The sequence below is a fragment of the Heterodontus francisci genome, chromosome 2 (assembly GCF_036365525.1).
Source record: "Heterodontus francisci isolate sHetFra1 chromosome 2, sHetFra1.hap1, whole genome shotgun sequence".
Taxonomy (NCBI): domain Eukaryota; kingdom Metazoa; phylum Chordata; class Chondrichthyes; order Heterodontiformes; family Heterodontidae; genus Heterodontus; species Heterodontus francisci.
The window spans coordinates 69,545,786-69,567,509 of NC_090372.1; the positions used below are offsets into that span (position 1 = coordinate 69,545,786).

General features: G+C 43.5%; 1 protein-coding gene across 4 annotated transcripts in view; it reads right to left on the reverse strand.

Moving 5' to 3' along the window:
• dnah5 (dynein, axonemal, heavy chain 5) overlaps positions 1 to 21,724 on the reverse strand; it is a 610,401-nt gene that overhangs the window by 86,092 nt on the left and 502,585 nt on the right. For all 4 annotated transcript variants that reach the window (XM_068058833.1, XM_068058843.1, XM_068058824.1 and 1 more), the window contains one exon: positions 5,128 to 5,318. In XM_068058833.1, coding sequence (XP_067914934.1) covers positions 5,128 to 5,318 — 191 coding nt within the window. The remainder of the gene's footprint in view (positions 1 to 5,127; positions 5,319 to 21,724) is intronic.

Consider the following 21,724-nt stretch of genomic DNA (forward strand, 5'->3'; position numbering starts at 1 on the left):
GACCAATTACTGCCCATCAGTCTACTCTTGATCATCAGCAAAGTGATGGAAGGTGTCGCTGACAGTGGTTTCAAGCGCTATTTAAACAGCAATACCCGCTCACCGATGCTCAGTTCAGGTTCCACCAGGGCCACTTGGCTCCTGACCTCATTACAGCCTTGGTCCAAACATGGACAAAAGAGCTGAACTCAAAAGGTGAGGTGAAAATGATTGCCCTGGATATCAAGGAACATTTGACCGAGTGTGGCATTAAGGAGGCCTAGCCAAACTGAAGTCAATGGGAATCAGAGGGAAAACTCTTTACTGGCTGGAGTCATACCTAGCACAAAGAAAGATGGTTGTGGTTGTTGTAAGTCAATCATCTCAGCCCCAGGACATCGCTGCAGGAGTTCCTCAGTGTGGTGTCCTAGGCTCAAAATTCTTCAGCTGCTTCATCAATGACTTCCCTCCATTATAAGATCAGAAGTGGGGATGGTCTCTGATGATTGGTACGATGTTCAGCACCATTCGCAACTCCTCAGATACTGAAGCAGTCCGTGTCTACATGCAGCAAGTCCTAGACAACATTCAGGCTTGGACTGATAAGTGGCAAGTAACATTTGCGCCACACAGGTGCCAGGCAATGACGATTTCCAATAAGAAAGAATTCTAACCATCTCCTGGTGACGCTCAATGGCATTACCATCGCTGAATCCCCCACTATCAATATCCTGGGAGTTACCATCGACCAGAACCGAACTGGAGCAGCCACATAAATACTGTGGCTACAACAGCAGGTCAGAGGCTGGGAATTCTGTAGAAAGTAACTCACCTCCTGACTCCCCAAACTCTGTCCACTATCTACAAGGCACAAGTTAGGAATGTGATGGAATACTCTCCATTTGCCTGGATGAGTACAGCTCCAACAACTCTCGGGAAGCTTGACACCATCCAGGACAAAGCAGCCCCCTTGATCGGCACCCCATCCACCACTTAAACATTCAGTACTTCTACCACCAATGCACAGTGGCAGCAGTGTGTACCATATACAAGATGCACCGCAGCAACTCTCCACACCTCCTTCGACAGCACCTTTCCACCTAGAAGGACAAGGACAGCAGACGCATGGGAACACCATCACATGCAAGTTTCCCTCCAAGTCACACACCATCCTGATTTGGAAATATACTGCTGTTCCTTCACTGTCACTGGATCAAAATCCTGGCAGTCCCTAACTAACAGCACTGTGTGTATACCTGCACCAGATGGACTGCAGCGTTTCAAGAAGTCAGCTCACCACCACCTTCTCAAGGGCAATTATGGGTGGGCAATAAATGCTGGCCTGGCCAGTGCACTCACATCCCATGAAAGAATTTAATGAAAAGAAGCACCAGAGGGAAGCGCGATGTCACAGGAGAGCCAGAGGCCTGGTGCCTGGGCAGGGCAGACCCTGGCTTCATTGATGTTGACCTGGATCTAATCCTGGAGGCTGTGAGGAAGAGGAAGGAGGGCCTCTTAATGGAGAGCAGCAGGAGGAGCCCATCTCATTGTTCAGCAGGGGTACCTCACTGTTCTGTGTCATCTCCCTCCGCCTCCTCTTCCTCCTAGTCTCTGACCTCCTACTCCTCCCCTTTTGAGTTGTCTCTTTCCAGGGCCTCACCATCCTCAAGGTCCACACCTCTCTGGCGGTCCATATTATGGAGAACACAGCAGACCACCGCAATGACTAAGACTCTTTCAGTGGGGTATTGGAGGGCACCATCCAACCAGTCCAGGCACTGGAATTGCATCTTCAGAAACCTAATGGCCTGCTCAATAGTTTTCCTAGTGAGCAAGTGATATTGATTGCATCACCTCTGCACCTCTGTCTGGGGCTCCCGTATAGGGTGAGTAGCCATGTCATCAAAGGATATCCCTTATCCGCTAGGATCCATTCACATACTTTGGTGGTTGGAGCGAAGATCAGAGGCAGCCTGGATTGGCAAGGATGAAGGAGTCATGGCAGTTGCCGGGAAAATGAGCGCACACATGGAGAAAGCTCTTGTTGTGGTCGCAGACTAGTTGGGCATTGAGGGAGTGGAAGCCTTTCCTGTTGATGATTCTGAGTGGTAGGTCTCTGGGTGCCTTAATGGCCATGTGGGTGCAATCGATGATGCCCTGCACCTGGGGGGAATCCAGCGATGGTGTCAAAACCCACTGCCCTCTGTATCTGTGAAGCCACATCTGTCGTGAGATGAATATACTGTCCAGCTCTGGCAAAGAAGGCATCCATGACCTGCGAGATGCAGTGTTGTGCAGCTGTTTGCGAGATGTAACTAAGTTCTGCAGCTGATCCTAGGAAGGAGCCAGAAGCGAGGAAGTTCAAGGCCACAGTGTTATTGACAGCTACTGGCAGGGCATGGCGACTAAGTGCTGCAAAGTGCAAGGTCTTCTGAGAGTCATGTTCTTCTGCAGTACTGGGTCTCTGCCATCTCCAGGTAGCTCCCTCTTCGGGACCTTGAGTCCTCCGTTTCCTTACTGCCCCTTTTTCCTCTCTCATGCCCTCCTGCTGCTCAGGGTTCTACCTTCCCTGTGGAGTGTGTTGCCCCTCATTACCACCGGGCCCCAAACTGACCGTCATGCCCCAATTAGCAGTTATAGCCTTCCTTTTGGACAGGTGGCTGCCCACCTTTCTGTGGTAGTCTTTCCCCCTGCTCTTCTGCCCTTGCAATGATGGGGGGGGGGGGCGGCGGGGAGGGGGGGTGACAACCCCATTCAGTGCCCCAGTACAGGGTGCCCACTCTCCCCACCACCTGTGCTGTGCCAAAGAGACCCTTGGAGTTTTTGCCTCTGCCTCTGCCCCGCTGACTCTCTTCTGAGGATGGGGTGAATCCATGGTGTAGCCATGACGATCCTCCCCACTCTGCACCCACCTCCATTCAGCAGATCTGCAAAAGAAACCTCCCTGAAACCTGTGTGCCCCATTCAGAATTCCAGCCTATGATGTTAACAAGCTCTTAATGAGCTTTTAAACTACTTTAATTGGCCACAATAGGGAGGAGAGCAGGATTCCTGTCCAGCCTTTCCCCTGTCCTGGTGAAGATTGCTAGCACCAGGAACGGCATCCTGAAACTGACACACTGGCTGGTGGTGGCATTTACGATACCAACCCACCCCCGCCCCCAACCCCCTCCGTTTCCGCCTCCGGGGAGGGGGGGGGGGGGGCGGAAAATTCAGCTCAATAAGGCAGTAATTGTTGGCAATTTCAACTACCCTTATATTAACTGGGATAAAATCAGTGTAAAATGTATGGAGGGCATAGAATTCTGAAAATTCATTCAGGAAACACTTTTAGCTAGTACATAGCAACTTAAGGTACTAAAAGCCGACAAACCCCCAGGACCTGGTGGCCTACATCCAACGTTCTAAAAGAGCTGGCTGATACACAAGAAATGGTAGGATACTGTGAAGGTGCAAAGGACTAGAGAGACTTTGGAGTGTTTGCCTACAGATCCCTGAAGGTATCAGGATAAGCAGATGAAGTGGTTAAGAAGGCATATGGGGTATTTCATTTATTGGCAAAGAGTATAAGAGCCAAGAGACTATGCTAGAACTGTATAAAACACTAGCTAGGCCACAGCTGGAGTACCACGTACAGTTCAGGTCACCACATCACTGGAAGGATGTGATCGGACCAGAGAGGGTACAGAGGAGATTTACAAGGATGTTGCCAGGAATGGAGAATTTTGGCTATGGGAAAGATGAGGTTTGTTTTCTTTGGAATACAGAAAGCTGAGGAGAGATTTAATTGGGATGTGAGGAGCCTAGATAGAATGGATAGGAAGAACTTACTTTCCTTAGCAGAGAGGTCAATAACTAGCAGCATAGATTTAAAGTAATTGGTAGAAGGGTTAGCAGGGTTAAAGAGGAGTTAAGGAGAGATGTTTTCACCCAGAGGGTGGTGGGGGCCTGGAAGTCATTGACTTAAAGGATGGTAGAGGCAGAAGCCCTCACTGTATTTAAAAAATAGCTGGATATGCACATGAAATGCGTAACCTGCAGGAATACGAACTAAGAACTGGAAAGTGGGATTAGGCTGGATAGCTGTTTTGCGGCTGGATGGGGACAATAGGCCGAATGGCCTCCTTCCGTGCTGTAAATTTTCTCTGTTTTCTATGTTTATAAGCATAGTGGTTACATTATTGTACAAGTAATTTAGAGGCCTGGACTAATAATCCAGAGACAGTCAAAACCCACCACGGCATTTGGTGAATTTAAATTCAGTTAATTAAATAAATCTGGAATAAAAAGCTTGCATCAGCAATGCTAACATGGAACTACCAAATTGTCGTAATCTGGAGCACCATGTCCTTTAGGGAAGGAAATATGCCTTCCTTACCTTGTGTGGGTTACATGTGACTCTAAAGCCACAGCAATGTGGCTGACTCTGAAATGTGGGGGTGGGGGTGGGTGTCCACAGCTCAGCCTGTGGCAGAGCAGTGAATGACAGATCGCAATTTCAGGTTGTCTGCGTTGATCTGCACTTGCGCTAAATCCTGAAGTTGCGATCAGTTACAAAGTAGTAATGACAGCGAACGCTGACATTTTGCCATCTAAAAACACCCCCATAAAATCCGGGCCATTGTATTTTCAGATTATTTCACTGAGGGGCAGCCTGTAAATGAGAAATAGTAAGTGTTGGGCGAGGGGTAAATGTTGACCAGGCCATCAAGAGAACTCGCTCTGCTCTTTTCTGAATAGTGCCACTGGATCTTTTACTGAACAGGCAATTGGTCTTCAGTTTAACATCACTGAAGTCCCAGCTATATTATGTGCTCAAGTCCTGGAGTGGAACTTAAACCCATAACCTTCTGGCTCAAAAGCCTAAGTTTTACTATTGAGCTCAGCTGACACTCAAGCCATAATTTTTTAATGGTTTGGTTCCATTTGTTTCTGAAATATGGAATTTTACAACACCAAATATATGTAATCATAAATTATTGTTATTTCTTGTAATATTCAAAGATTAATGAATACACAGCAAAAATCAGTTAAAGCAATCTACTAAACTATATGAATTATTTCAAATATTTGCCTTCTAGGTACTAAATATTCTAAATTTACATATAAACCTTTTGTATTGAGGCAAAAGAAGTTTAATATTCCTACCTTTAATAAGAGTGAGGAACTCTTCATGTTTCAGTCTATGGCGCTGCATGTCAATCTTCAGTGTAAGGAGGAGAGTGAACAGAAACTTGTGTTCCTCATACAGGCCCCGGGCTGCATACTTATATACTTCATATGTCATATGCTCTATAATATTTGCTATTCTCTTGCTGGTAATGGGACTCTTGATGGATCTGCAAGATGGGATATTATTCAGATTAAAGAGACAACATCCCATTTTGTTATCAATTCACCAACAAGTTGGAAATTCTGTATACAAGGAAGACCAATGAAATAAAGTATACCATGAAATGGCAAGCAGGAATAGACACCAACATGTTGCACCACAGACATTAGACAAAATTATGGATATGGAGGCAATTAATCTTTATATAATGTATATAGCCAATTTAATGTCATCAAAACACTCTCTGATTCAAAACACATTTCTCCCTATAAATAAAGTAGCTAAGCATACAAACATCAATGGAAAGCAGCACAACTGTATTAGCTAGCTAGCAAGCAAAATAGTATGGAATGCAAATTAGTTTTGTTGACAGAATATATACCATGTCACAGGGTGGTATATGGACCTTATCAGATGATCTCTGTGGACTAACACTGTATCAGGAGTGCAAATTCATCCAACAAATCATGAAACTCAAGAGAGGATTGTAGAGATGAAAAATCATAAAGGCAAAAAGTCACTTGTGGGAGTGGTGTACAGGCCACCTAACATTAACCACACTGTAGGACGGGGTACAAAGGAAGAAATAATGGCAGTTTGTCAGAAAAGTACAGCGATAATTATGGGGGATTTTGACCTACATATAGACTGGAAAAATCAGATGGGCAGAGGTAGCCTAGATGAGGAGCACATATAATGCTTTCGGGATAATTTCTTGAAACAATACATTCTGGAGCCAACCAGACAGCTGTCCATACTAGACCTGGTATTGTGCAATGAGATAGGATTAATTAATGACCTCATAGTTAAGGCGCCCTAGGTAGCAGCAATCATAATATGATTGAATTTTACATTGTTTGAGGGAGAGAAGAGTGGGTCCAAGACCAGTATTTTAAACTTAAATAAGGGCAATTATGAGGGCATGAAAGCAGAACTGGCAAATTAGGTTAAGGGATAGGTCAATAGAGATGCAGTGGCAGACATTTAAGGGGATATTTCAGAATACACAGAATAGATACATTTCAACGAGAAAGAAAAATTCCAAGGTTGAGACCTGCCATCCGTGGTTAACTAAAACAGTTAAAGATAGCAACAAACTTAAAGAAATAGCCTATAATTGTGCAAAGATGGGAGGCAGGACAGAAGGTTGGACAGAAGGTAAAAAGCAGCAAGGAACAACTAAAAGATTGATAAGGAAGGTAAAATTAGAGTACGAGAGAAAGCTAGCTAGAAATATAAAGACTGATAGTAAGAGTTTCTATAGTTATTTAAAAGAAGAAAAGTTAACAAAATGGGCATTGGTCCTATAGAAAGTGAGTCTGGAGAATTAAGAATGGATAATAAGGAGATGGCAGATGAATTGAACAAATATTTTGCATCAGTCTTCACTATTGAGGATACAAGTAACATCCCAGTATTAACTGTAAGTCAGGAAATGAAAGGGAGGGAGGAACGTAAGAAAATTACAGTCACCAGGGAACAAATTGTTGGAGCTGTGCCCGGGTCCCCGGGTCCACAGCAAGTCCCCGGGTCCTGATGGACTTCATCCAAGGGTGTTAAAATAAGTGGCTAGTGTGATAGGTTGGAAAATAGTGAAAGTAACTCCTTTATTCAAAAAGGGAGGGCGACAGAAAGCAGGAAACTACAGGCCAGTTAGCTTAACGCCTGTCTTAGGAAAAATGTTAGCAGCTGTTACTAAAGATGCTGTAGCAGGGCATTTAGAAAAATTAAATGTAATCAGGCAGAGTCAACATGGTTTTGTGAAAGGGAAATCACATTTAACCAATTTATTGGAGTTCTTTGAGGGAGTTACATGTGCTGTGGATAAAGGGGAACCTGTGGATGTATTGTACTTAGATTTCCTGAAGACGTTTGATAAGGTGCCACATCAAAGGTTATTGCAGAAAATAAAAGCTCATGGTGTAGTGGCTAACATATTGGCATGGATAGCAGATTGGCTAGCTAACAGGAAACAGAGAGTAGGCATAAATCGGTAATTTTCTGGTTGGCAAGATGAAACAAGTGGTGTGCCACAGGGATCTGCGCTGGGGCCTCAACATTCTACAATTTATATAAATGACTTAGATGAAGGGACTGAAGGAATGGTTGCTAAATTTGCTGATGACACAAAGATAGGTAGGAAAGTAACTTGTGAAGAGGATAGAAGTGGGCCACAAAGGGATATAGATAGGTTAAGTGAGTGGGCAAAGACCTGGCAATTGGAGTATAATATGGGAAAGTGTGAAATTGTCTACTTTGGCAGGAAGAATAAAAAAGAAGCATATTATCTAAATGGTGAGAGATTGCAGAACTCCGAGATGTAGAGGGATCTGGGTGTCCTAGTGCATTAATCGCAAAAGGTTCGTCTGCAGGTACAGCATATAATTAGGAAAGCTAGTAGAAAGTTATGGCTTATTGTGAGGGAAATTGAATACAAAATTAGGGAAGTTATGCTTCAGTTATATAGGGCATTGGTGAGACCACATCTGGAGTTCTCTCAGAGGGTCGTGAGTCTTTGGAATCAAAAGGGGGTGGAAGCAGAGTCTTTGAATATTTTTAAGGCAGCGGCAGATAGATTCTTGATAAGCGAGGAAGTGGGAGGTTATCCGGGGTAGGTGGAAATATGGAGTAATCAGTTCAGCCATGAACTTATTGAATGGTGGAGCAGGTTCAAAGGGCCGAGTGGCCTATTGCTGCTCCTAATTCGTATGTTCGTATGTTATTGAGGTGAGGCAGTAGAAAAATGAGCAATAGGAAGATAACCATTTCTCACACTGCTTTTGTCACAAGACAATTTAACCTGTGATAGTCAATGTTTGTGCAACTTCTCCACCTGCTTGTAATATGTGTCTGAAGACAGGGCAGCCAACAAAAGGGCAATGATCTCCAAATCAAGAGACTTTTAAAGGGTAAAGCAGATGGTACTTCAAAGATTCATGTAAAACAGAAAAGTAGAGTGGAACAGCAAGGGACAGAGAGATTAACAGAAGGTACCCAAGACTAGTTTATTCATCTTGACAGGCTGTTAAACTAGGTCCTGGATTCTAAAATACTGAAATAACAGAATTTCTCACAGACAAAATGTAATTTGCTCACCAAAGCTAGTGACAAAATTAGATAAGCACAATTACAAATAAAGAGCACCCTTCAGTTCCTCCAATAAAGCGATTCTCTTAAATTCACTTATGTCTATATCTCAGTCTATTACTGCCAATTCTAATTCTAATAACAAAAACTTTTCCGCAAAAGTTGAGCGATTGTTACTGCATGTATTAATCAGTTACAAAATATTTAGTCACTATCTACTGTACTCCAGACTAACCAATTTATGTCTAAGCCTGTTAGCAAAGGTGCACGTTTAACGTAATGTAATATGATACAGGCAACTTTCAAATGCATTACGACTGAGGTGGGAGGAGTGCACTGTCTTTCTGTAATTCCACTTCTCCACAGGTCACAACAGATATTTAAATGCTTACCCAGTTACTGATACGGCTAATTATATACTTTTTTTAAATTTTAGAATAAAATACACCAACCAGCTTTCTTTAATAAACAACAAAATTATCAGTTTATTACAAAACATGACTTATCCAGTAAAGATGCAAAGCATTAACACACAGTTTGAAATATGAATGCAAATATATGTATATATATATATATTCCCTTCTAGACCCAACACACAACAGACACAGTTTAAAGAAAAAAATAAAGAAGTTTTCTCTGCAGTGATTCACTTTACAAAAAGTCAAAAAAAAGCTTTGGCCAAATACTTGTTAATTCATGAAAGAAAAAGAGAAGATATGGAAGGCTATCAGTTGTCCCTTTTGTCTGGCATCCGGGTACTTGGAGACGGGTCACTGGGATATTTTCAGAAACAACTCACTCGGAGATGTCAAGAATTAGTTTGGTAGGCTTTCCAGGAGAGATGCAGCATTGGGGGTTTCAGTTATCAGACTGGATATGCAGGGAGGAAGAGGTGAGCTGGGTGCTTCTCTCATGGCAGGCTGAATTTCAACTGCCTTCAAAACAGTCCACACCCCAACTAAACCAAAACAATATCCCAAAAGCAAAACCAACTCTTGATCATCATAAATCTTGACATGTCACTCCTCTGTAAACAACTCTCCCGAGTCACCAAGGCTTCTGTTGTTTATTTAGTTTAAGGTATGTGACATCCAGTAAAGATTTGTTTTCAAACAAAACCTCAAGTGTCTTCCCAGTGACCCAAATGAACCAATGTCCATAATCTTTAACACAAGTCTTTCAAACATTTTCAAAACGAGCACTTTCATAACAAATGACATTGGCCACTCAGGTTATTGGCCTTCAAATTGGATAGTAAATGATGCACATTGCAGTTACTGATCTTTGACATACTTGTAAAACTTGTCCTTTAATTCAATTTGCAGCAAAAAAAAATCAGTTAATGACTGCTGTGAACATGGTCATTGAAACATAATGGGCTGGATTCTATAGAGCCCTCAACGTCAGGATCCATGGTGGTGAGGGGGGAGGGGTGGTGCCTGAAGGTGGCCCCGGATGAGGCCCGCCATGGACCTCAATGCGGGCAGGGTCTGGCCCGATATTGCTGGCGGCGGCGAGGCCTAGTGGCAGCACCCCTACCACTTGGCGACGGGACCACAATTTAAATATTTAAATTAATTAAAATACCTGCATTAATTACTCTTCTGTCGCCTCCTGAATCCTGTCACGATCTTCACCCAGGTGGCTGGCATTGTCGCTTCTTCAGATCCCTGTCCGGGGTAAACGACGCACAACACTAGTGGGAGCGGGGGAGGAGGTAAGTTTCTCAATGCGGTGGGTGTGGGGGGGAAGGTGGGTGATGGGGAAATGGAGTCAAATTATCGTCATGGGTGTAGGGGATGGTGGGAAAGGGTATAGTTTTAAGTTTGTGCAGTTAGGGGAGGAAGGTCAGATTGCAAAGGTAAGTGTTTGGGGAGGGAAGGGTAAGTAATTAATTTAATTATTATTCGGGAGGTGGGAGAGGGGCAAAAGAGAGGTATTTTTTTTTCATGCTATTTTACTTTAAATATTTAAATTTGCCAGTAGGACGAACAGCCCTCTAAAAATGGCATCAGTGCCTGCACACAGGCAGCTGACGCCATTGCCAGGGATGGAAAACCCGCCCCCTCCACGTGATCGGGGGGTGGTGGGGTCGGCCCGTCCCGGCTATTTAAATGACCTGCCGCACTTGGAATTGTGGTGGCTCTTTGGTATGCGGCCCGCATGGGCAGGCCGCTTTTTTTTATCAGCCAGTGGGTTTATAGGATTCAGCCCAATAAAACTTTACTATGACCTCCCCGACAATTTTTCAAACTTTTAAACCTGCAAATAGCATAGCTTTTATAAATGAATCATAGGCAGTTCACTATAGATTAAAGCTATCCATTACATTGTATTTACTAACTATTGTATATGAGTCAGCAGCATCCTGTTTTTTCTAATATCACTCAGCCCCAGTACACTATACTCTTGTATGCATGAGGAACTTACAGTGCTGACTTCTGGAGTTTCCTTGGATTTTCTTGTCTGTTTTCCCCTCAATACAAGTTCTGGAACAATGTAATTCCAAATGGATAGCAACGGACCTGCGACATTTATAAAAGTCCAGCAACTTTCATCATGTCACTGAGCGTGTGTCCCAAGTGAAAGTAATGCATGCCAGAGCGTAGAAATCACGGCATTCCCTAATTGACTCTTGCCATTTTAAAATGAGTTTACATAACACAAGCCTTTAAACCTGTAGTTTAAAATAACCATGCAGCTAAATTATTTTAAAACACAGGGTTAAAGGCTTGGAGCAGGGGTATCATCCAACCGTTTCACATGGCGGGGGGGCACAGTACAATTTTTTTTTTACATAGGGGGCAGGTTAGACAATTTCGGAAAGATAAAGACATTAAGAATTCATCTCACTATTAATCAAAATAACAAGTGAGCATTTTTGTGGAGGAGCTTTAAATGAGAGGACTAATTTTTGATTTACTTACTCTTCACTATGTTGGACACTGATTTAGTGAGACACCTGGCATTTGTTTGCTTGCGCATGTAGGCAATGATTGCCTGTACACTTGTTGCAATGATGTGGTGTATTCCGGATAGATGTCCATCTGTCAGGAGTGATCTTCATCGCTCTCTCTCCCTCCTCTCTGCCTGTGATCTCCCTTCTCTGTGTTCGCCCTCTTTGTGTCATCCTTGCTCTTTTTTCCCCCTCTCTGCCTGTTGCCCCTCTCTCTCTGTCTCCCCCCTCACTCTGTCTCCTCCCTCTTTGTCTCCTCCCTCTTGCATTCTCTGTACCCCCTCTCTCTCTGCTCCCCCAGTTCCTCAGTTTCTCTGAGTCTCCTCCCTTTTTCTGCCCCTCTCTCTATCTGCCCCCCCTCTCTCTCTCCCACCTCTCTCCGCCTCTCTCTCTCTCTCTCTAAGACAGTTGCAGAGAGCTGGAACGCTCAGCAAAGCAGCTTTGCGGTTGGTTAGGTTTTTTTAAAAAATCACAATATCAGTTTCACAGCTGAAAGTGCTGGCAGCGGGAATAGCAGTTTCCAAACTTCAGGCAGCTTCAGCGTTTTCTGGAGGAAAGCCAGTGCAGACACAATGGGCTGAATGGCCTCTTTCTGTGCTGTAACTGTTCTATGCTTCTATGGTAAGACAAAAGCTCTTCTCATTAAGTTTCTACATAACAATTTTCAGAACTCAGACAGTCAACTGGAGGAAGTTGTAACACAGTCCTGCATTATAAGAGAAGAAAAATCACCATTCTCAGCACCCCAACAGATTGGAAAGCTGTAAAAGTATTGTCCCTCTTAAAGAAAGGAGGGAGACGGGAAGCAGGAAGCCAGTTAGGTTAGCCTAACATCTGACATTGGGAAAATCTGGAATCCATCATTAAGGAAGTAGTAGCAGTACATTTAGAAAATCATAATACAGTCAGGCAGAGTCCACATGGTTTTATGAAAGTGAAATCATGTTTGACAAATTTATTAGAGTTCTTTGAATATGTAAGGAGCAGGGTGGATAAAGGGGAAACAGTAGATGTAGTGTATTTGGATTTCCAAACGGTATTTGTTAAGGTGCCACATAAAAAGTTACTACAAAGGATAAGAGCCCATGATGTTGTGGGTAATATATTAGCATGGATAGCTGATTGGCTAACTAACAGAAAACAACGAGTCGGGTTAAGTGGGCCATTTTCACATTGGCAAACTATAATAAGTGGGGTGCCACAGGTATCACTGCTGGGGTCCAACTACTTACAATTTAAAGTAATGACTTTGATGAGGGACCTAGTGTATTATAGCCAAATTTGCTGCCAAGAGAAAGATATGGAGGGAGTTGGGGGAGGAGGGGGAAGCATGTTGTGAAGAAGACAAAAACAGCAGGATTTTCCCTGCAGGCTTCAGGGAATGGGGTCAGAAGCCTGCACTGTGTGGGCAACAGTCACTCACCTGTGATTTTCCCCAAATTGGCCAATTAATAGCCAAAGGGCAGGCTCGCCGTCCAATTAAGGGTGGTGGGCTGGCTCTCGAAGCTGGAGGGCCAGCCTGGACACAGCAACAGGATGCCTTTAAAGGTAAGGGAGAGGGTAGGTGCTCCAGGACGGAGGCACCCTCTCTCCAGATTTTTCAAATTTAAAATAAAAAATAGATCAAGCAGATAGGCCACCATTGTGGAGGATGAGAGCCCCACCATAGGGCGGCTGCAGCTAAAACCATGCATGTGGGGAGGGCCTCTAAGTCTGACTGGAGCACTGACTACCCCTCTGCAGCCGGGAGACTGCCTCCAGGAAGCTGCACTATTCCCCGCGCCTTCCAGAGACCTGGAGGCCAACTGGAAAATTATAGTCAGCCTCCAAAAATAGGCCCGAATAGGCCTTTATTTGATTGAGTCAGCTACCTGCAACTTGCGGGTGGATGGCCCTGTCCACCCACCCACCCACCACCCTCCCCCACCATCCCACCTCCAAGAAAATGGCTCAGAGACAGGATGGAGCAGGGAACTGGCATGTCGGCTGGCAGTGTGAAATACTGTGCTTGCCTGCCTCTGTGTCCACCCCCATCAGGGCTTAAAAATTCAGCCCAAAGAGTCTGCAAAGGGATATAGATAGGTTAAGCAAATGAGCAAAAATTTGGCAGATGGAGTTTAATGTGGGAAATTGTGAGGTTGTCCACTATGGTAGGAAGAATGAAGAAGCACAATATTATCTAAATGGAGAGAGACTGCAGAATGCTGCGGTACAGAGGGATCTGGTTGACATACATGAAACACAAAATGTTAGTATGCAGGTACAGCAAGTGATTCAGAAGGCAAATGGAATGTTGGCCTTTATTGCAAGGGAGATGGAGTATAAAAATAGGGAAGTCTTGCTGCAACTATATAGGGCGTTGGTGAGAGGTGGTCTTATTGAAATATGCAAGATTCTGAGGCAGCTTGATAGGGTAGATGCTGAAGGGATGTTTCCCCTCTTCGGGGAGTCTTGAACTAGGCGGCATAGTCTCAGAATGTGGGCTCCCCTATTTAAGACAGAGATGAAGATGAATATGTCTCTCAGAGAGTTGTCAGTCTTTGGAATTCTCTACCCCAGAGAGATGTGGAGGCTGGGTCATTAAATATATTCAAGGCTGAGATAGACAGGTTCTTGAACTATAGAGGAGTCAAGGGTTATGGAGAACAGGTAAGAAAGTAGAGTTGAGGCCAAGTTCAGATCAGCCATGATCTTATTAAATGGCGGAGCAGGCTCGGGAACTGTATAGTCTACTCCTGCTCCTATTTCTTAGATATAATTGGTCCAAATTCCATTTGTAAAGGTCCACTTAAAGGACCAGTAGAATTCTGGAGGTCTTCATGATCTATTTCTGCAGCAAGTCTAACCAAATTCTGAAATCTGGCTCTGGGATATAGTCAATTTCATAGTTAGTAGAGCATCTTTTATGGAGTCATTGGTGGACTGCACAAAATGTGCTCCATTAAATATGAAACTAACTACATCCCTGATACTATGGAATCCTCAGCTGTACCATTATTTTATTAGCATGGAATGCCTTTAGCTCAGCTGAAATGATCCCTGAACACACTATTTGGGATAATCTTGCAAGTTAGAGAAGGTTGTTTGCTTCCCTGAATATCATTTATAACAACTATGTCCACACATTGAGTTCTCTCATCCAGGATTTCCTCTTGGAGTTCCTGACATCCCGTGTCCCCGGCATATGAGTGTATGGCTTCCTCAGTGGAGAGTCTGGTGAGTTCCATGGTGAGTCTGGTTGAGCACTCGATCCATATCCACTCTGACCTGCACTCCATTGCTGTTGCCATGGGCTCTATGCAGCAGAGTCGAAGTGAGAGAGGAACAAGGAACATGGACCTCCTTCCGGGTGCCCCTTCCCCTCAGGGAGACAGGCAGGTGCCATTGTGTACCCAGATGGAGGAGGAGCGAGTGCCAGCTGCCCCGAGCCTTCCTCTCAGGACATCCCCCCTTCCCCAAGGGTAAGCGGCATCTCATCCTCCTCCTGACATTGACCCCTTTACCTACAACAGGCGAGCACAAGGGGGATACCCAAGCAACAGTGCTGGAGACCCCCAGTAGGACGGAGCCATCAAGGCCCCATACCTCTAGAGAATGCCTGCCACGGTCATCCAGAGCAATGGAGCAGCGCACTGAGCAGACTGCCTCCACCTCAGCTGTTAATGTCGGGATAGCACCGAGACGTAGTTATGAGCACGAAGGTGGCATGGGTGATGTAGTGTAAAACCAATATAATTTTTCTGAATACATTTATTTCCTTTAATCTTTGATACACTCTGGTACATCATTCGAAGTGGTCCAGCTGAAAAGGTCCTTTGTTATCTCTTGCCCCACCCCCACCTCACTTGCTTATAACCTGTGACATTTTTAATATTTGTCAGTTCCGAAGAAGGGTCACTGACCCGAAACGTTAACTCTGCTTCTCTTTCCACAGATGCTGCCAGTGGTTCAAGCATTTCTTGTTTTTATTTCAGCTGAAAAGGAAGATGATTATTGAAGCATTATGCCTGGCATTCATTTATGCTTACAAAGCATTTGTGAAAATGCCCATTGTGTTTTTATCCTTGACATTTGAGCCTTCAGTCTTCAATGATGGCTGCTTGTCGCTTGAAGAGTTTTCGCATTATTCCTTAGCAACATGCCTTCCAATGTAAGTTCTGTCGTTCCTCACTTACATTCCTTGTACAGGAGCTGCTGTGGCTCCATCGTAACCCAGGTCCATTTTGATGTGCCAGTCGAATCAAAATGCTGAAACAGTGTAGCATCCTCTGTTAGATGGGTAATGCCTGGATGCAGGACACTATTTTCATTGAGATGCAGCTAGTCTTCAAAGAAGCACGCAGCATACAGGGTGTTAAGTACATCCCCACAGCAGGTTCCACTGTTGCTGTTAAACGAGGCCTGCTTTTAGAATATAGTAGGGAAAGGTGAACATTTGTCAAGGTCGCAATTTTTTTCTTCTTCAAGCTTTAATTTAGCAAATGCCTCATTCTTGGCTTAAATGTGCAAAGTTAAGGTTCTCTCTGATGTCCCTTGCACATCTCTCCATGGTGCGAACATCCATAACATTCTCATTCGCATTACTGCCCTCCTCTTCAGCCTATTCATTCTCATCCTCAACTCAGGAGAACTGCTTACGATAGTTCAGACAAAAGGAAACATAATCGTAGTGAAGAAAGGATATTACATTGTGAAGAGAAATGTAATCTTCTTCAAAAGAGTCAATGCTAAAACAATTCCAGCAGGAAGTGACGAAGATGACCTCGATGACTTCACGCCTGTGACAACTCAAGAAGCAGCTCAGCCAAATCAAGCACAGCTGAAATTGATACTGCAAGATCCACAGAAAAGATCATCGAGACCTCATCTATTACCTGTCTGATTTAAAGACTATGTCATGCACGATGGTGAAGGGAGCCTGGCGGGAAAAAAGTCTGGTATTGATGTACCTGAAACTTCTTCCTTCCAAGTTTTCAAACTTCAGTCCACTCGAGTTATGTTCAAAATACTTTTGCATTATTAAGCAGCCAGAGAGTAATTGTTAATTTTTTTAAGAAGGGGAAATTTTAAATTTAAACAAGGGGCTAATGTAATGTAGTGTTGTGGTGATTTCACCTTTAAGAAACCGTACCCTTAAGAGATCAGGCCACTGATGCCATTGATGGCATCATCATACATATATAAGGAGGGGACACCATTTCAAGAGACACACTCAGCACATGGCTTGCAAAGAGCACACACACACACCAGTGAGGAAAAGACCTGGATGTGAGATCATGCAATGTAGATAAATAAGACAATTAACAGAGTTTGTGTTGAATCTGAACATAAAGCCTGCAGTCAATATTTAATGAAGACTTAAAAACACAACACACTACACCATCAACTTCTATTTTGAATATACTCAATGACTGAGCATCCACAGCTCTCTGGGGTAGAGAATTGCAGAGATTACAACCTGTTGAGTGAAAACATTTTTTTCATCTCAATCCTAAATGGCCAACCCCTTATTCTGAGATTGTGACACCATGATCCCCACCCAGGGGAAACATTTTCTCAGCATATACTTTATCAAGCCCTTTAACAATTTTATACATTTCAATCAGGAATTCTCTGCATTGCTACAGCAAGCATGCGGGCAGATATTGTCTACTTCTGCAACCAAAAACAATGCCAAGTATCTCACTATATCAGTGTTCAACATTGTGATGAGAAAGTAAGTTAATAAATTAGTCCTCTAATTTAAAGTTTGCTCACAAAATTGCACATTTTTTGTTGTTTTGATGAATAAAATATATTTCTAATACCTTTATCTTTCTGGAATTTGCTCACTGGCCCCCTATGTAGGACAAAAATTATAACATGGCCCCTCATGCAAAAACGTTGAACACACCTGTGCTAAATCCTTTGGGTGACAGACGTGGCCTCAGTAAAAGTGAAATTAATACTATGTAGAATCAACAGAGATACTCATAATCAATAGCCCAGCGTCTGCCCCCAGTACACACCTCTGCCATTAACTGCAACTAGGCAATGATGAACAAGGTCTGTTTTATATCAGCAAGCACTCTGCTTGGTGCCCAAATGGTGGGGATCCATTATTATTTGTTAAAACATGAAAGACAGATAACTAGTGTGAGAAATGTTGTTGTATGAATGTTATGAACATACAATCACACGAATTAGGAGCAGGAGTAGGCCACTCAGCCCCTCGAGCCTGCTCAGCCATTCAATAAGATCATGACTGATCTGATTGTAACCTCAACCCCGCATTTCCGCCTACCCCCCCGATAACCTTTCAACCCCTTGCTTATCAAGGATCTATCTACCTCTGCCGTAGAAGTATTCAAAGACTCTGCTTCCACTGCCTTTTGAGGAAAAGAGTTCCAAAGACTCACGACCCTCTGAGAGAAAAAAATTCTCCTCATCTCTGTCTTAAATGGGCAACCCCTTATTTTTAAATAGTGGCCACTAGTTCTAGATTCTCCCACAAGGGGAAACATCCTTTCCACATCCACCCTGTCAAGACCCCTCAGGATCTTATATGTTTCAATCAAGTCGTCTCTTACTCTCCTAAACTGCAGCAGATATAAGCCTAAAATGTCCAACCTTTCCTCAGAAGACAACCCACCCATTTCAGGTATTAGTCTAGTAAATCTTGTCTGAACTGCTTCCAACACGTTTACATCCTTCCTTAATTAAGGAGACTAATACTGCACACAGTGCTCCAGATGTAGTCTCGCCAATGCCCTGTATAACTGAAGCATAACCTCCCTATTTTTGTATTCAACTCCTCTTGCAATAAACGATAACATTCTATTTGCTTTCCTAACTACTTGCTATACCTGCATACAAACCTTTTGTGATTCATGCACTAGGACACCCAGATCCCTCTGCATCTCAGAGCTCTGCAATCGCTCAGCATTTAGATAATAGTCTTCTTTTTTATTCTTCCTGCCAAAATGGACAATTTCACATTTTTCCATATTATACTCCCTTTGCCAGATCTTTGCCCACTCACTTAACCTATCTATATCCCTTTGTTCTCTTCACAAATTACTTTCCTATCTCTCTCTGTGTCATCAGCAAATTTAGCAACCATACCTTCGGTCCCGCCATCTAAGTCACTTATATAAATTAGAAAAAGTTAAGGCCCCAGCACTGATCCGTGTGGCACACTACTCGTTACATCTTGCCAACCAGAAAATGACCCATTTATGGCTACTCTGTTTCCTGTTAGCTAGCCAATCTTCTATCCATGCCAATATGTTACCCCCTACACCATGAGCTTATATTTTCTGCAATAACCTTTGATGTGGTACCTTAACAAATACCTTCTGGAAATCTAAGTACAGTACATCCACCAGTTCCCCTTTATTCACAGCACATGTTACTTCTTCAAAGAACTCCAATAAATTGGTCAAACATGATTTCCCTTTCACAAAACCATGTTGACTCTGCCTGATTACCTTCAATTTTTCTAAATGCCCTGCTATAACGTCTTTAGTAATAGCTTCTAACATTTTCCCTAAGACAGATGTTAAGCTAACTGGCCTGTAGTTGTCAGCTTTCTGTCTCCCTCCCTTTTTGAATAAAGGAGTTACATTCGCTATTTTCAGTCTAATGGAAGCCATTGACAGGGATGTGGCGGCCACCCTCTCTATGTCATCGGGCGTGGCCGCTCTGCCCCCTCTATTTAAATCAGCCCCTGCGTGTAATATCGCGGGGGCTGTGTGGTGGCACTTCCATGTCGGAAGGACGCCAAGTTGAAAGCGCGTTGCCGCAAATCACGGCACGCGAATAAAATCCAGCCCCTCATCTAGGCTACCTTTCCCCATCTGATTTGCCCAGTCTATATGTAGATTATAATTCCCCATGATTTTCACCATACCTTTCTGACAAGCTCCCATTATTTCTTCCTTTACACTCTCTCCTACCATGTGGTTACTGTTAGGGGGCCTGTACACCACTCTCAGTGACTTCTTGCCTTTATCATTTCTTATCTCTGCCCAAAACGCTTCTACATCCTGGTTTCCTGAACTTAGGTCATCCTCTCTAATGTGCTAATACCATCATTATTTAACTAAGCCACTCTTCCACCTTTTCCGAGCTTCCTGTTCTTCCAAAAAGTCAGGTACCCTTCAATATTCAGGTCCCAATCTATGCCATCCTGCAGCCATGTCTCTGTCATAGCTATCAGATTGTACTTATTTATTTCTATTTTCTCTATCAGTTCATCTGTTTTGTTTCTAATGCTACATGCATTCAGATACAGTGCCTTTAGTTTTGTCCTATTTTTTAATTCATTCATGGGATGTGGGCGTCGCAGGCTCGGCCAGCATTTTTACTCATCCCTAATTGCCCGTGAGAAGCTGGTGGTGAGCTGCCTTCTTGAACCGCCGTAGTCCATGCAGGGTAGGTACACCCACACACCTGTTAGGAAGGGAGTCACAGGATTTTGACCCAGCGACAGTGAAGTAACGGTGATATAGTTCCGTCAGGATGGTGTGTAATCCAGAGATTATTTCCTTTGAGGTTTTGCTTCTTAATCTGGTGCCTAGCTCCTCATACTGACTAGGCAGAACCTCCTTCCTTGTCCTGTCTATGTTGTTGGTACCTACATGGATCAAGACGACTGGATCCTCCCCGTCCCACTGTCATTTCCTCACCAGCCTTGAGCAATGTCCCGAACCCTGGCACCGGGTAGCAACACAGCCTTCTGTACTCTTGCTCTTTGCTGCAAAGAACAGTGTCAATCCCCCTCACTATACTGTCCCCTACTAATGTTAATACTAATGTTCAGGTTCCTCCCTCTGCTATTTTATTGGAGACATTAATCTATTTAAAAACAAATGAGTGAACACCTATGTCATACAGTCACAGAGTCATTTCCAGCACAGAAAGAGGCCGTTCAGCCCACTGAGTCCATGTCAGCTCTTCACAGAGCTATGCTGTCAGTCCCACTCCCCGGCTCGATCCCCATAGCCCTGCAAGTCTATATCTCTCAGGCAGTCATCCAACTTCCTCTTGAAGTCATTGATTGTCTCCGCTTCCACCACCCTTGTGGGCAGCGAGTTCCTGGTCATTACCACCTGCTGCGTAAAAAAGTGCTTCTTCATATTCCACCCAGCATCTTCTGCCCAAAAATTTCAAAGTGCGTCCCCTAGTCCTTGTACTATTTGTTCATGTTTTTCCTTGTCTAACTTATCTAAGTCATAATCTTGTACATTTGTATTAAATCTCCCCTCCATCTCCTTTGTTCTAAGGAGAACAAATCCAGTTTTTCCAATCTGACCTTGTAAGTAAAATCCTCCATTCTGGTAAATCTCCTCTGCACCCTCTCAAAGACCCTCACATCCTTCCTGAAGTGTGGTGATCAGAACTGGACATAATACTCCACCTGGGGCCTAACCAGAGCTTTATAAAGGTTCAGCACAATTTCTCTACATTTGGACTCAATGTCTCTATTTATGAAGCCCAAGATTCCATATGCTTTACAAACCATTCTCTCAATATGTCCTGCCACCTTCAAAGATCAATGGACATGCACCCCCAGGTCCCTCTGTTCTTGCACATTCTTTAGAACTGTGCCATCAAGTATTTATTGCCTCTCGCTATTGCTTCTGCTAAAATGTATCACCTCACACTTGTCAGTATCAAACTCCATCTGCCACCTCTCTGCCCATTGTGCTAGCCATCTACGTCCTGTTGCAGAAGCTTATATCATCCTCACTGTTTGCTGCACCTCCAAGTTTGGTGTCATAAGCAAATTTTGAGATTCTACTCTGTATTCCAAGATCCAAGTCATTTATATATAGCAAAAAAAGTAGCGGTCCCAGCACTGACCCTTGGGGAACACCACTTTCTGATAAGCAACCATTTACTATGACTCACTGCATTCTGTCTTTAAGTCAATTTTTTTATCCAAATGGACACTGACCCTCCTATTCCCTGAGCCTTAATTTTGTTAACCAGCCTTTGATGTGGTACCATATCAAATGCTTTCTTAAATTCCATAAAAACAACATCCACTGCATTCCTTCCATCAACCTTTTCTATTATTTCATCAAAAAATTCATTTTGATTAGTCAAGCATGATCTGCCGTTTACAAATCGATGCTGGGTACACTTAATTAACTCAAACCTCTCTAAGTGTCCATTGATATTTTCCATGATTATTATTTTTAAAACCTTACCCACCACTAACTGCCCTGTAGTTGCTAGCACTGTCCTTACATCCTTTCTTGGATAACGGTGTCACAATTGCCACTCTCCAATCCTCTGGCACCTGCCCCATATCCAGGGAAGATTGGAAGATTATAGCAAGCCCTTCCACTATCTCCTTCCCCACTTCCTTTAGCAACCTGGGA